Source organism: Ictidomys tridecemlineatus, chromosome 5 (assembly GCF_052094955.1).
Source record: "Ictidomys tridecemlineatus isolate mIctTri1 chromosome 5, mIctTri1.hap1, whole genome shotgun sequence".
Classification (NCBI taxonomy): domain Eukaryota; kingdom Metazoa; phylum Chordata; class Mammalia; order Rodentia; family Sciuridae; genus Ictidomys; species Ictidomys tridecemlineatus.
Window position 1 is genome coordinate 66,185,906 of NC_135481.1, and position 15,399 is coordinate 66,201,304.

Below are 15,399 nucleotides of genomic sequence, written 5' to 3' on the forward strand. Positions count from 1 at the left end.
GCTATAACTAATACATTGTTTTTAATAATCTGAAATCTATTTCATAGACAATTTTTTCTATTAGTTTCCTTAGCAGATCCAAAATCTCTTCTTTCTTTCTCCCTACCTGCCTTATTCTGTGTTTCCCTGTTACAGTACACTCCTGAGATTTCTAATTGCCTTCCAGCCCAACATTTCCTACCATCAAAATATGAGGCATGGGGCTGGGGCTGTAGCTCAGTGGCAGAGCGCTTGCCTAGCAGGCATGAGGCACTGGGTTCCATCCTCAGCACCACATAAAAATAAACAAATAACATAAAGGCATTCTGTCCATCTACAACTACAAAAAAAAAAAAAAAATGAGGCAGTAAGGGGGAAAAAAAACAATGGGAAAACCCAAAAATGAAAAGGCTCAAAATTAGAAGTAGAACAGAGTCAGGAAAACTTCTACTTTATTTTTCCTTTCCCTGATCTCCCATGTAGATGGTACTTGTTCTTGACAGTGTAAGCAAAGGGTGATAAACTGAGGCTAGGTATGTTTGCAAAAATGCCTTCTCACCTGTTTCTCTTCCTGGAATAGGTGGCAAAATCAAGACGTTTAGAGCACAGAATTGCTACAATGAAGCAAGAACAAAAGTCTTGGGAGCACCAGAGCGAGAGCTTGAAGTCACAGCTGGTGGCTTCTCAGGAAAAGGTATGTGGACAATTCCTGTTTCATTACCACATGAATATTTTCCTATGTCTTCCAATAGAAATCCCAGTGGAAAGAATACTCCAGGTGGGCTCAGAATGATCACATAGTATCCAATTTTACATACATGTTATATAGTGTGTCCATATATTGCAAACAGCATTTCCTTCAAAGTTCTTTAATTATGAGATTACTTATTATGAAACCTTGAGAATAGTATATTGAAATCAGTGTTTGTTCCCAATTTAGAAATAGGATTTCTGAAGCAGGTCCATGCCCTATTTAAGATCTCTATCAACATTCCTTTTACAAAATTTAAAGTTTTAATTGAAATATATATGAGATATCAGTGCAAAATAGGATTCTACAAGCATATATTATTATTTTCAATGAAGAGATCATTTACAAACCAATACCACAGGCTGAAACGCGATTTCTCCAGGACACAGTGAAGCCACCTTTTGTGATGCCAGTCGGCACTCTCCTTTGTCAGCTATCACTTGGCGATCTACCAGGTGACTATCAGCACTACCTTGCTCCAGGCACAGTTTATCATTTTCCTAAACATAATTTAGCATCTTGTAAACCTACATAATATCCTGGGTTTCCACCAAACTACTGAAAAGAGAACTGGATATAGTAAGCAGAAGCAGGAGCCTTGGAGTTCTCTAGTCCCTGTTTATTCATTCCTGGATATGGTGGCGGTAAGACCATGAGGTTTGGGTAGCAGTGTAAGCTTATTCTTTTCATGCAGGTTCAGAATTTAGAGGAAACCCTACAGAATGTGAATCTTCAAATGTCTCGGATTAAATCCGACCTCCGAGTGACTCAGCAGGAAAAGGAAGCTTTGAAACAGGAAGTGATGTCTTTACACAAACAACTTCAGAATGTGGGTGACAAGGTAATTTTTTTTCATTGAGGCACACCTTTTCCTTCTATGATGTGATCATATAGATATATATATAATTTTACATATAGTTGTATTTTTGTGAATGTGTTTGTGTAACTACCACTAGTCAAAATGTAGAACATTTCTGGCACCCAGCTGGCTCTTGTGTCCTCTTGAGTTGATAATACTGATACCCACTTGTTTTATAAAGAGAAGTTCCTTTGAAATAGTTTTTTTTATTAGTGCTCATTACTTATGTGGATTTCATTGTGACGTATTTGTAAATGCATATGACATACTTTTGTGCATTTCTACCCACCCATTACCCCCGGTATCCTCCTGTCTCCCTCCTCTATATGAATCTACCTCTGTCCCCTCCCTCATATGCTTCCTCCTCTCAGTCTTCTACTTTCGTGTCATCTTTTTATTTTCCCCTTCATTCCACATGAGAGAAAACATGCATGTTTGTCTTTCTGAGTCTGGTTTATTTCTCTTAACATGATAATCTCCAAATCCATTCAGTTAACTGCAAATGTCATAATTTAATTTTTCTTTATGGCTGAATAATACTTCATAAGTTGCCTGTTATGAACTGTATTTTGATAAAGGTGGGTATACAGGTATCACTATATTATGTGACTTTAATTTCTTTGGGTATATATCAAGAAGATATAGCTGGATGATGTGATAGTTCTATTTTTCATTTTTTTTTAAAAGACTTCCATGCTCAATTTCCTTACTGGCTATAATAATTTACTTCCCATCAACAGTGTATAAGGGTTTTCTTTCCTTTCTTCCCACATCCTTTCCAATACATAATCATAATTTTTGTATTCCTTTTTCTTCTCTTTTTTTTTTTTTTTTTTTTTTTTGATGACCACCATTCTGACTGAGATATAAGAGATCAGATGAGAGACTGGGGTTGTGGCTCAGTGGTAGCGTGCTTGCCTAGCATGCATGAGGCACCACATAAAAATAAATAAAATAAAGGTCTACCAACAACTAAAAAATATTAAAAAAATAAAATAAAAGATCAGGTGAGATGGAATTTCAGTGTAGTTTTGATTTGCATTTCCTTGATGGCTAAAGATGTTGAACATTTTTTCATGTAATTATTCCATTTGTACTTTTTTTGAGACGTGTCTGTTCAATTCATTTGCCCATGTATTGTTTGTTTGTTTGTTTTTGGAGGGGGTAGTTTTTTGAGTTCTTTACACATTCTTGATATTAATCCTCTGTTGGGAGAGTAACTAGCAAAGATTTTCCTAATTTTTTAAGTCTCTATTGTTTCTCTTGCTGTACAGAAGCTTTTTAACTTGATGTAATCACACTTGTTGATTCTTCCTTTCATTTCCTAAGTTACTGGAGTCCTTTCAGGAAGTCATTGCCTATGCATATATTTTGAAATGTTCCCCTTTATGTTTTCTTTTAGAAGTTTTAAAGTTTCAGGTCTTATACTTAGGACTTTGATCCATTTTGAATTGACTTTGTATAAGGTTGAGAGATAGAGACCTAGTTTCAATCTTCTACATGTCTGTATTCAGTTTTCCCAGTACCATTTGTTAAACAGGCTGTCTGTGTGTTCTCCAAAATATGTTTTTGACACGTTTGTCAAGGATCAGATGGCCACAGCTGTGGGGATTTACTTCTGGAGCCTCTATTCTATATCATTGATCTACATGTCTATTTTTATTTTGTTATAATAACAAATATGTTGTGTTTGTTAGTATAGCTCTGTAGTATATTTTGAAATTGGGTATAATGATACCTCTGGCATTGCTTGTTTTGCTCAAGATTTCTATGGTTATTGTGGGTCTTTTGTAATTCCATATGAATCTTAGAATTGTTTTTTCTAGTTATGTGTAGAATGTCATCAGTATTTTGATAGGAATTGCATTGAATTTGTATATTACTTTCTGTAATACAAACTTTTAAACTGTTCTAATTCTGCTGATTCAGGAATATGGAGGCTTTTCTACCTTCTACAGTATTTTTCCATTTCTTTCTTCACTGTTCTGTAATTTTCACCTTCTTTGTTAGGTTGGTTCCTAGTTGTTTTATTTATTTATTTTAAATTATTGTCAATGGAATTATTTTTCTGATTCTTTTTCATCAGATTTGTTATTGGTGTATAGGAAAGTTATTGTTTTTCATATGCTACTTTGCTGAATTTATCAAATCTTAAAGTCTCCTTCCTTGTAGAGTCTTTAGGGTCTTCTAAGCATAGGATCCTATTTGCAAATAGGAATAATTTGACTTCTTCCTTCTGTATTTATGTTCCTTATATTTCTTTATCTTATCTAATACCTCTGGCTTTTCAAGTACAAAATTGAATAGATTCGATTGGTGAGAATGAACCTCCTTATCTTGTATCTGATTTTAAAGGAAACACTTTTTTTTTCCCATTTGGTATGATGTTGACTTGGGGTTTGTCATATATAGTTTTATTATATTGAAGTATGATCCTCCTATACCTAGTTTCTTCAGGGCTTTTATTATGAAGGGATGTTGAACTTTGTTGAACTTTGGGTTTTTTTTTTTTTTTGGCTTTTTCTGCATATGTTGAGATGATCATGTGATTTTTGTCCTTGATTCTATATATGTGGTGTATTGCCTTTATTGATTTGTATATGTTGAACCATCCTTGCATTCCTGGGATTTGATCATGGTATGTGATCTTTTTAATGTGTAATTAAATTTGGTTTGCAAGTATTCTATTGAGGGTTTTTGTATCTATGTTCATCAAAGATATTGGTCTGTTGTTTTCATTTGTTATTTTATTGTATCCTTTTCTAGTTTTGGTATCAGGATGTTACTGTCTTTGTAGACTGAATTTGGAGGAATTCCTTCCCATTTAATTTCATGGAACAGTTTAAGGAACACTGATATTCTTTAAAGGTCTGATAAAATTCAAAATTGAATCTGTATGTTCCTGAGCTTTTCTTTGTTGGGTGACTTTTTATTACTATTTCAATCTCATTGCTTATTCTTGGTCTGTTTAGGGTTTTTATATCCTCTTGGTTTGATTTTAGTTGGTTGTAGGGTATTGAAATTTATTCATTTTTTACTAGACTGTCCAATTTATTAGAATAGTCACAGTAGTCCCTAATGCGCATCAGGATTTGAGTGGTATCTATTATAGTATCTCCTTTTTTGTCTCTAATTTTATTTAATTTGGGTCTCTCTGTCTATCTCTCAATCTCTCTCTTAATCTATTTTTCTCTTTTTCTCTTTCTTTCTCATTTATTTGGCTGAGAGCTTATCAGTAGTTATTTTTGCAAAGAACCAATTCTTTGTATCCTTGATCCTTTCTATTGTTCTTTCTGTCTGTTTCATTAGGTTTACCTCTTACCTTTATTATTTCTTTCTTTTGGGATTTGGCTTGTTCTTGTTTTTAAAGACCAAGAAGTGTAGCATTGCTTATTTATTTGAGATCTCTCTGATTTGTTCAATGTAGACACTCATAGCTATAAAATATGTATATGTGAACTTTTCAATATCACATGTGTACTAGGATGTTGTTTCTTTTTTCATCTAGTTTTAGGAATTCTTCAATGCTCCCTCTTAATTTCTTCAATATCCACTAATTGTTCAGAAATGTACTGTTTGATTGCCGTGTATTCATGTAGTTTCTCTTGCATTTGATTTCTGATTTCATTCCATTGTATTCTGATAAGTTGCAAGGTTATTTCAATTTTTTTTATTTGTTAAGACTTGCTTTGGCCTAAAATATGATCTATTTTGGAAAAAGTTCCATGAGCTGCTGAAAAGAAAGTTTATTCTGTTGTCCTTAGATGGAATATTCTGCAGATGCTTGTTAAGTCCATTTGATGTAGGGCACAGCTTAACTGTTTTTGTTGTTGATGATGATGATGATGATGATTTTTTCTATCTGGATGATCTATCCATTTGTCAAAGTGGTGTATTAAAGTCTTCGGCTTTCATTGAGTTGGGGGTCTCTTTGTCCTTTTATGTTGAGTAGTGTTTGTTTTGTGAAATTGGATGCACCTAAATACATATATTTACAATATTGCATGATTGTAAATATATGTATTTAGGGTACATATATTTACAATCATTATATGTTCTTGGTGGATTGTTCCATTTACCCATATGTAATGACCTTCTTTGTCTCTTCTAATTTTAGCTTGAAGTTTGTTTTGTCAGATATGAACATAGGTACTTCTTCTTGCTTTATGATTTCATTTGAATGGACTATTATTTTCCATCCTGGTGAGATATTTCTTGTAGGCAGCATTTTCTTAAAACGCATAATCATTATATTGGAAGAAATACAACTGCCATTATTTTCAGATGACTTTTTACAATTCATTAGGAAATATTTTTAATCCAATCCACAAGTATGTTTCTTTTAATTGGAAAAGTAAGACCATTTACATTTAAGGTTATGGTAGAAAGACATGTACTAATTTCTGTCATTTTCTTTTTTTCTAATTTTTTTTTCATTCCTAATTTTCATTTACTCATCTGTTCTTCTAATGAGATTTATTCTTTCCTGTGTTCCCTTGATTTTTTTTTTCATTTCTGTGTGAATGTTCTAGTTCATCCACCTTATTTTGAAGCCCTGATATTCTTTCTTCCTCTTCTCTGTGTAGGACTCCTTTAAGTATCTCTGCGGTACTGGCTTAGTGGTCATGCTTTCCTTTAGTTTATGCTTATCTTGGCAGGTCTTTATTTCTTCTGAAGGATAGCCTTGCCAGATAGTCATCTAGGTTGACTTTTATTTTCTTTCAGGGTTTGTAATACATCATTCCATGCCTTCCTGTCCTTTAGAGTTTCTGTTGAGAAATCTGCTGTTATTCTATTAGATTTGCCTTTATTATTTATTTGGCACTTCTCACAGCTTTTAATACTTTGGTCATTCTGAATTTTTAACATTCTAATTAATACGTTGTGGAGGGGTATTTTTCTTTGTGTTGTTTTTTTTTTTAATTTTTTGATTCTAAATGTCTTCAGTACCAGAATGTCCATCTCATTCACAAGATTTGGGGAATTTTCTGCGCCATTAACCTGTATCTCCATTCCTACCTCAAGACATATGAATCTTTGAGTTTGGTATTTCAAAGTTGTCCCAGATATCTTGTATATTCTGTTTATAGTTTCTTATATATTTTTTTCTTTAATATCATCTGGTGGTTCTAGTTCAGCCTTATTTTCAAGCCATGATATTTTTTCTTCTACTTAATCTCATTTATTGGTTGGACTTGCAACTGAGTTTTTATTTGACTTAATGTCTTTACATTGCCAAGATTTCTTTTAGATGCTTTTTCATAATCTCCTTCATATCCTTCAATGTTTTCCTTCCTTCATTCATCTATTTATTTATATCTTTGAACATTTTAGTCATTTTAACAATCTTTTTTATATCTTTGGCATTTCACTTAATTCAGTATTTATGGGTAATCAGTTATCAAGAGCTAGTAAATTGGAGACATTATGTTCCCTTGTTTTCTCATGTTGTTGTTGTTGTTGTTGTTTGTATGTGTGTATGTGTGTTTCCATGTTGAGATGTATGCATCTATTTAGATGGATAGCTCTTCCACTATCATGTTTGGGGTCTTTAGTGAGTGGCTTTATCTTTACAATGTACCCTGGGCTTAGGGTATATCTCGGTATCAAAGCAACCACCCAACATGTTCAGTCCCCAGCACCACTTTGAGAAAAGAGAATTACCACCAGAAACAGAAACAATTTAAAGACAAATCAGATATCAACATATAATAAAAACCTATTTGAGAGCTGGGATTGTAACTCAGTGGTAGAATGCTTGCCTTGCCTGCATGAGGCACTGGGTTCGATTCTCAGCACCACATAAAAAAATAATAAAATAAAGTTACTGTGTCCATCTAAAAAGAAAAAAAAAACCCTATTAGAAATGACCTCTACAAGTCTACTAATCAAAGAGAGGAAATAATATAGAATAAGCTACACTAGGACATATTAATTAAAGTAAAATTAGTACTAAAATATTGAAAAGTGGGAAGGGAGGGAAAAGAGAAGAAATGAGAAGAAGAAGAAAGAAAAGAGGAAATAAAAATGAGAAGGAAAGAAAAAATCTAATTAAATAATTTTTTTAAATTTAAATTTAATATAAAATTAGATAAAAGTATAAAATGAGGGAAAACAAAACAATATAGAATATAATGAAGGCAGAAACAAAAAGAGGCTAAGATTCCTTTTGTCCAAAGTATTTTAAGTGGATATACTTTTTTCTGGGATTTCTAATTTTGGAATCCACCAGGTATGGAGGGGTGAGGTTGCAGGCTACAGCTTCAGTCCTGTGTGTTCCTCCTCAGCTCCAACACAAAGGGGCCAAACCAGTTAGGGCAGTCTGTAGGCTGAGCTCCACCCTTCCTTGTCCACTAGCTTGTGCTAGGGCAAAGTTATCCACAGCTCAGCTACATTCACTCCCAATGCTTATTTTTTTTGTACTTGGAAGGTGGAGCATGGCCACCAAACAAGCCTGTGGATCTATCTGGATTGTGCCCTCTTGGACCTAAAACCCCCAGTCGATGTGCTCAGGGATATGGCAAGTGTCCAAACTACAGGAGTTGTAGCCTCTGAATTCCTCTAAGCTTGCAGGAGGTGACCAAGCCAAAGGAAGCTGGGATGGCAAGCTGAGGGACTCCAAGCATCCACCAGTCCCAGCCCCTTCATAAATCCACACACAGCTAGTCTCACTCCTTGTCACAAAGGGCAAACTTACACTTTTGAATGGAAGCACTTTCTGCCTCCCTCTGCCGAGCAGATCACTCTTCCCACTGCCTAAAGTTCTCAGCAAATATGTTTCACAGTCACTTTTCTGGGGCCAAACTGACTTTCCATGTGGGTGCCCACTGAACCAGTGAGAGGAGAGGCTCTTGGGAAGGGACGGATTTATGTACCTTCTGTCACCATAGGTCAGAGATGCTTGTTTCTGAACATCATATAAGTGAAAATATAAAGTATATCAAAAGGTAATTTTTTTGGTATTGAACAAGTCAAAAGACCATAGCTGAGTTGAGTTTTGTAGTAATGAAATTAAAACACTTCCAAACTTCGATATGTAAGAGCATCCTTTTTTTTTAGTGTGACTAAAAAAATTAAGTCAAGAAAAACATTACAAGAAATTAATCAAGAAACACACACAAGGGCTGCAAGAAAAGTAAGCTTTTCCTGAGAAGGAAAACTATTGCATAATACAACAATGGTGAATTTCAGGAGATAATTCATTGCTACCTAATGGGTTTCACCTATGGTACCAGGAAGAGCTGGTTAAAGCCTTAGCTGGCACATTACAGTGTTGTTAGAAAGTGGCTGGGGTTGTGGCTCAGTTGTAGAGCACTTGCCTAGCATGTGTGAGGCCACTGGGTTCAATCCTCAGCACCACATAAAAATAAATAAACAAAATAAAGGTCTATCAACAACTAAAAAAAAAAAAGTGTCTCATCTTAAACTATCACAAATGCTAATCAATCTGTATACAAGTAAATTAAGAATTTTATAGATGCTAGTCTTTAGGTGGATGTTAAGATTTTGTCTATAGTGAAAGTAGGCACTAATTCAGTTATTTTTATCTCTTGGTGGTACTTTTTAAAAATAATGTAGTTTGTATTTTAAAAATTACTTTTGGGCTGACTTTTTTTCTAAATGAGATTCTACCTTTTTTATTTTTCGTATTTAGCTTAAAAAGGCAGGAGACTTACTTAGGTGTATTGCTTTTTTGTTTTTGTTTTTTAAAATTATTTTTAGATTCAAAAAATATATCACTCTGGTAATTTAAAGCACATTCCTGAATCCAAGCCTCAATTACATGGACAATATGTGTTTTTGGATTCTAAAAAGGGATATGATTGCATATGTGAAAACAAAAAAAGTTTGGCTGGTAAAAGGTTTCAGGTTGGCAGTGCCTTTTAGAGTTCCTTTTGTGTTTTCTGTTAGTCAAAAGAGTATAATCTGGGTTCAGGAGCTGGGACTAAGGCTCAGTTGTAGAGCACTAGCCTAGCATGCGTTAGGCACTGGGGTTGATCCCTGGCACCACATTAAATAAATAAATAAAGCCATTGTGTCCATTTGTATATATCTATACAAATATATGTATATTTTTTTAAAAAGAATATTATATGGGTTCAAAGATAACTTCCTAAGAACAAGGCAATTTTCATGCCACCAACTTCCATATACTTGGGTCCTATTAGTATCTGGGATTTGCTCTATAATCCTATTTGCTATTGAACCTGACTGGCCAGTTTTCCCAAAGGCCATTTTGAACAGAGAATTTCCAAACCTGATTTCTAAAATCAAATTCCAAGAATATAGTTTTATTCATATCTATATTCATATCATATCTATATTCTAAGAATATAGTTTATTCATATCTATACAGATTAGGCACACAAAAAAGGTTGAAAGGTGCTTAATGAGTATTGATGTCATTAGGTAAATAGGATACAATTCTTAAAACAGAAATGACCCATCAGGGTCATTTTTAAGGCTTACCTCTGCAATTCTCTCTTAAGAACTGGGACCCAGAAAAAGCCACCCATCCATCAGGGCTCCATAGCCAGCAGAAAAGGCTGTCTTGGGACAAGTTGGATCATCTGATAAATGAGGAACAACAGCTGCTTTGGCAAGAGAATGAGAGACTCCAGACTGTGGTACAGAACACCAAAGCAGAACTCACACACTCCCGGGAAAAGGTAACTCCAAAGGCTGGCACATCATGACATATGTCTGAAAAGGATTAGTTTGATATGAAAATGAATGTGTGATATGGTTGAAGTGGTTCTAGGGTACAGATTTGAGTAGCCTGTGAAAGAAGACTTATTTTAAGAGTGTATCATTTATCATTTACTTACATATAATTTTACCCAAGTATGTTTAGAAAATATTTTTTTCATTTTGTATAAGGAGTTCTATATTAAAATAAATCTGTGATTTTAATCCTGTTATAAAAAATATAGACTCGTAGAAATTATGTCAACCATATAGTTCTTATTCCAATTGGATAGCTGCCCAGACCAGAAGTTACAAAAATGACAAAATTAGACTCAGATCTTATGGGTCTAGCTCCTTATAAGGAGTTAGTTAGAGTCAGCATTTCAAGGTTAAAGTGATTTTTAAAGATCTTTTCCAACCAACAAACTGTGCTTGAATTCCTTACCTCTGCTCTTAAATTCACTGTTTATATTTAATCTGTGCTTCAGGACCTCTACTGAGGAGAAACTAGAGTGTCACAGATTTTCCTTTAGAAACTGTTGTCACTGAAGCCATGGTGGGGGACAAGAGAGACATGGTCCCTGTCCTCATGGAACTTAATAGTGCGAATGTACTGTTTCAGGTACAAGCAGTCTGATACAGAACAGATGGGACTGTTCACTTCTGAAAGTTTTACTCATGCCAGAGCTGCAGGGACTAGGACTGCTATGTCTGTGATCTTGATAATCACATCACAATTTGACTCTTGGAGTCTTGATAGATCCCTTCTACCTTGTCCGATGTTGGGTTTATAGACCCAACCAGATTTACCTAGAAAGGATCATTGGAAATCCATAAAAGTAAGCTTCAACAATTGGCAAGCTAAGCCAGGTGCGATGGCGCATGCCTGTGATCCCAGCCTGTCAGGAGGCTGAGGCTAAAGGATCACAAGTTCAAAGCCAGCCTCAGCAACTTAGTGAAGCCCTAAGCAACTTAGCAAGACCCTGTCTCTAAATAAAATATTTAAAAAGGGCTAGGGATGTGGCTCAGTGGTTAAGCACCCCTAGCTTCAATCCCTGGTACAAAAAAAAAAAAATGGCAAGCTAGACTGAAAAACATTTTTTATTGCTTTCATTTTTGGTTTCTGATATGTGGTCAAGTTTGCTATCTTGCCTAGCTAGACTGATCTCCAACTCCTAGGCTCAAATGATCTCCCACCTCAGACTCCCAAAAGCTAGGAATACAGGCACCCTGCTAAGAAAAGACTTTTAATGACACAGAACCCAAGTACTGAATTAAAACTTTATTTGCATGTTTATTTTTTTTTAATATTTTTTAGTTGTTGATGGACCTTTATTTTATTCATTTATTGTTATGAGGTGCTGAGAATTGAATCCAGGGCCTCACACATGCTAGGCAAGCACTTTACCACTGAGCCACAACCCCAGCCCCATATGTTTATTTTTTATTTTTTTGTGGCTACATGATTACATAACCATTTTTTCCCTCTTAACATTTGTTTTTGCTAGGTTCGTCAGTTGGAATCCAACCTTCTTCCCTCCAAGCACCAAAAACATCTAAACCCATCAGGTACTGTGAAACCCACAGAGCAAGAAAAGTTGAACTTAAAGAGAGAATGTGATCAGTTTCAGAAAGAACAATCTCCTACTAATAAGAAGGTGAGTTTGGGGAGGTATACACTATGTGTATACCTGGGCTATTTTTGTTTTTCTTTTTAATTTTTCTTTTAGTTGTAGATGAACATAATGACTTTATTTTATTTATTTATTTTTATGTGGTGCTGAGGATCGAACCCAGTGCCTCATACCTGCTAAGTGAGCCCTCTACTGCTGAGCCACAACCCCAGCCCAAATGTGGCAGCTGATTTCTTCTTGAGGTGATGATAAGAGACAGACGGCACCAAAAGACCAAGAGAGAAGCTATACTGCCTTTCATAACATAATCTCGGAAGTGGCATACCATCACTTTTGCTGTTGTCTGTATATACCCAGATTAGTCCAGATATGGTCTGAGAGAAGTCTACATGACATATTCAGACTGTAAGGTGGGAACCATTGGGTGCCATCTTGGAGGCTGGCTACCACATGGCCAAACTTTTGTAGCCCAGCTCCAGTTGCTTTCTATACTTTTCTCATGGAGTTAGAGTTCTAGATCATGTTATTCTCATGATTTCTGTTGTTACTTGTTTTTCTTTTCCTAACCTTAAACTCAGTTTTCTCTAATACCCTCCTCTTCTTAAAAACCATTTAAGGGGTTGGGGTTGTGTCTCAGTGGTAGAGTGCTTACCTAGCACATGTGAAGCACTGGGTTCAATCCTCAGCACCACATAAAAATAAATGAATAAAATAAAGGTATATTTAAAAAAAAAGAGCCAATGGAACAGATGCCTATTTTTAAAAAATTTGCTTAAAATTATGGGAAAGAATGAGCAATATTTTGTTATATTCGTATTTTTTTTACTTGTGAAAGTATAACCATTTGTAGTAAGAAAATTGATATGCTAAGGTGAAATATCAGTTGAAATTACAGTTACTTTTAAGTAAAGTTGTCAGAAAAAGAGTAGGTTTCATCTATAATCTCACCAAGTGAAAAGTCTTAAGATGGGTTTTAAAATAACAATGAATATTAAATGGACCTAGAAATGTTAGCTGCTGTCCTTGGCTCTTTTTAATAGAAGCAAAAATCATCTAGAATAGTGTCATGTTTTCTACTTAGCAATCCTCTGAATCCCAGTGTCCTGTAGCTTATTAGATTCTATTGTAATAAAGAGAATTCCAAAAGTGGATACCCATAAAATCTTATAATTTCATCTTTAAAATCGAAAAAGGAGTTATATAAACCAAGATGTATATACTCTCAAGACAGTGATTTCCCCACTGCAGATCTATAGTAGAGGATCATTAAATCAACTGAGTTAAAAATCAGCATTTTTTTATTAATGAAATATACTGGGAAATATCAGTATAGGGATCCTGGTAAGGATAATTACTACCTAATAAACATTTTCTTTTTGTGACATGTACTAGTAACTGTGCGCACACACATATACACATACAGTGTGGGTTCGGGGTTATAGAATAAAACATATTTCTTACAGTGGATGACACAGAGGTTAAAAGTCTTCTACCTTAAAGAATCTGTTACATGCAAGAAGTAGTGATTAAACATACATTACTGGAGCTGCAATGGTAGCTCAGTGGTGGAGCGCATGCCTAGCATGTGTGAGGCACCGGGTTTAATCTTCGGCATCACATAAAAATAACTAAATAAATAAAGGTATTGTGCCCATCTACAACTAAAAATATATTTTTTAAGATACTTAAATTTTAGTTCAACCCAGATGACTTAAATATCAGCATTGAACTGAATTGCATTATTGTTTTTCTTTGCTGAATTATCTTGATTTTCTTCCAAGAATCAAGATTTGTGACTAATACAAATTTACCAAAATGAAATAGAGTGATTCATGTTTGTTTGTTTTCTCTTATTAAAGAATTTTATTTTTTAACAGGTTAATCAGATGAATTCCCTTGAACGAGAATTAGAAACAATTCATTTGGAAAATGAAGGCCTGAAAAAGAAACAAGTAAAACTGGATGAGCAGCTACTGGAGGTAAGTTTTTAAGCAAATGGCCTTAACTATGAAGAATATTTTAATCCATGAATGAGCCATTTGTTAGAAGAAACTAGACCTGGCATTGAATTCCTGTCCTGAAAATCTGAGTATACTTCCAAGCTGCATTCTTTTATCTATCTTAGCAAATTTAATAGACATTTTTGCTTAATTACATGATCAGGTAACTCCATACTGCTTTTCAGAAGAAGAAATAATATCCTAAAATGCCAAGACCTGTACCTCAACAAATTCAGTGGCAATAACTTCTGCCTGATATTAGCCAAGGGGCCTAGAGCTCTCAGCATAGGTGTGTATTTAACAGTGTCCTGATACTCCTGTATTTCACTAACAACCTCTTCAGTTAGGAAATCTATCCAGGGAATCCGAGAGCATTTGCATTTTTAAGTTCATTTTCAAGAATTGCCATTGTAGGACTGGGTATGTGCAAGGCCTAGGTTCACTAGTATGTGCAAGGCCTTAGGTTCACTCCCAAGTCCTGGGGGGACTGGGCGGAAGAATTGCCTTTGTTCATTACTGCACTTATACCACAGCACTGCCTTTTGGGAGGTACATCTGATCAATGTAAAAATGTTTGGAAAACTTATCTGCTTGGACATTGAATTCCAGTCAGTTTACCTAGTGATACATACTGAATACCATTGAAAAGGACTTATATATAAACCCTCCTTAATAAGTAAAACTTGGACTGAGATATTTTGCTTTGGATAGATAAAAGCATTTTAATTAATCCAACATTTAGTTAACTGTAAATTTTATATAAGGTAAAGAAGTATGTATAGAAAATATCTTTTATGCTCTTAAAAATTGTACAGAAATATCTTTAAGCCAGAATTATGGGACAGAAGAGATATTTAAATATAAGGCTGAATACATGCTAGCTGACTTTAAAAATTAATGCTTAGTTTTATAATGTGGGAAATAAGGGAAAACATATCACATTGACATTTAAATGACCACTAAGGTTTCTGGCAATTTTATGTTCTCCGATTTATCCACTAATAGGGAGATTAGTGAAATTATAAATAGTGAAACCCAAACCATGTTTTCTGACAGCATATAATAAATGCACTCAGAATCTTGAGTTGCAGGCTACACTTAGATGTAGGTATTTTTTTCTGACAAAATAATTATATATTCCAATGAATAAGATATCTGAAGCTAAGCCCAGTGTGTCTGGTAATAAACTCAGAAGTAACAGGGTATACTTACTATGGTGATTACACCTTTGGATGCTTTCCAAATGCTCTGCCAAGAGGCTGATGCTCCGCCTGTTCCCCAAGCCTGGGAAGCCCCCTTATCTCTCAGTCCCACTTTATATTATTAGCCATCATAAGCAATTCCCTATGATTTTTTCCCCTGATCAGTAGTAAATATTTGCTAATAAAGGAAAATTGAGTATTCTTGGCACTGGAACTGAATAAGGAAAAAGCATGAATGTTCTATTCAAACACTAAAGAGAACATTTCGTACACTCTTCTAATGAAA

General features: G+C 34.7%; 1 protein-coding gene across 8 annotated transcripts in view; it reads left to right on the top strand.

Moving 5' to 3' along the window:
- Positions 1–15,399, top strand: part of Nin (ninein) — a 106,327-nt gene that overhangs the window by 77,947 nt on the left and 12,981 nt on the right. For 7 of the 8 annotated variants that reach the window (XM_021724860.3, XM_021724859.3, XM_078050143.1 and 4 more), the window contains 5 exons: positions 560–673; positions 1,425–1,571; positions 10,079–10,258; positions 11,786–11,935; positions 13,789–13,890. In XM_021724860.3, coding sequence (XP_021580535.2) covers positions 560–673; positions 1,425–1,571; positions 10,079–10,258; positions 11,786–11,935; positions 13,789–13,890 — 693 coding nt within the window. Of the gene's footprint in view, positions 1–559; positions 674–1,424; positions 1,572–10,078; positions 10,259–11,785; positions 11,936–12,062; positions 13,725–13,788; positions 13,891–15,399 lie in introns of those variants that run through there. The other variant, XM_078050145.1, reaches the window with a different exon arrangement.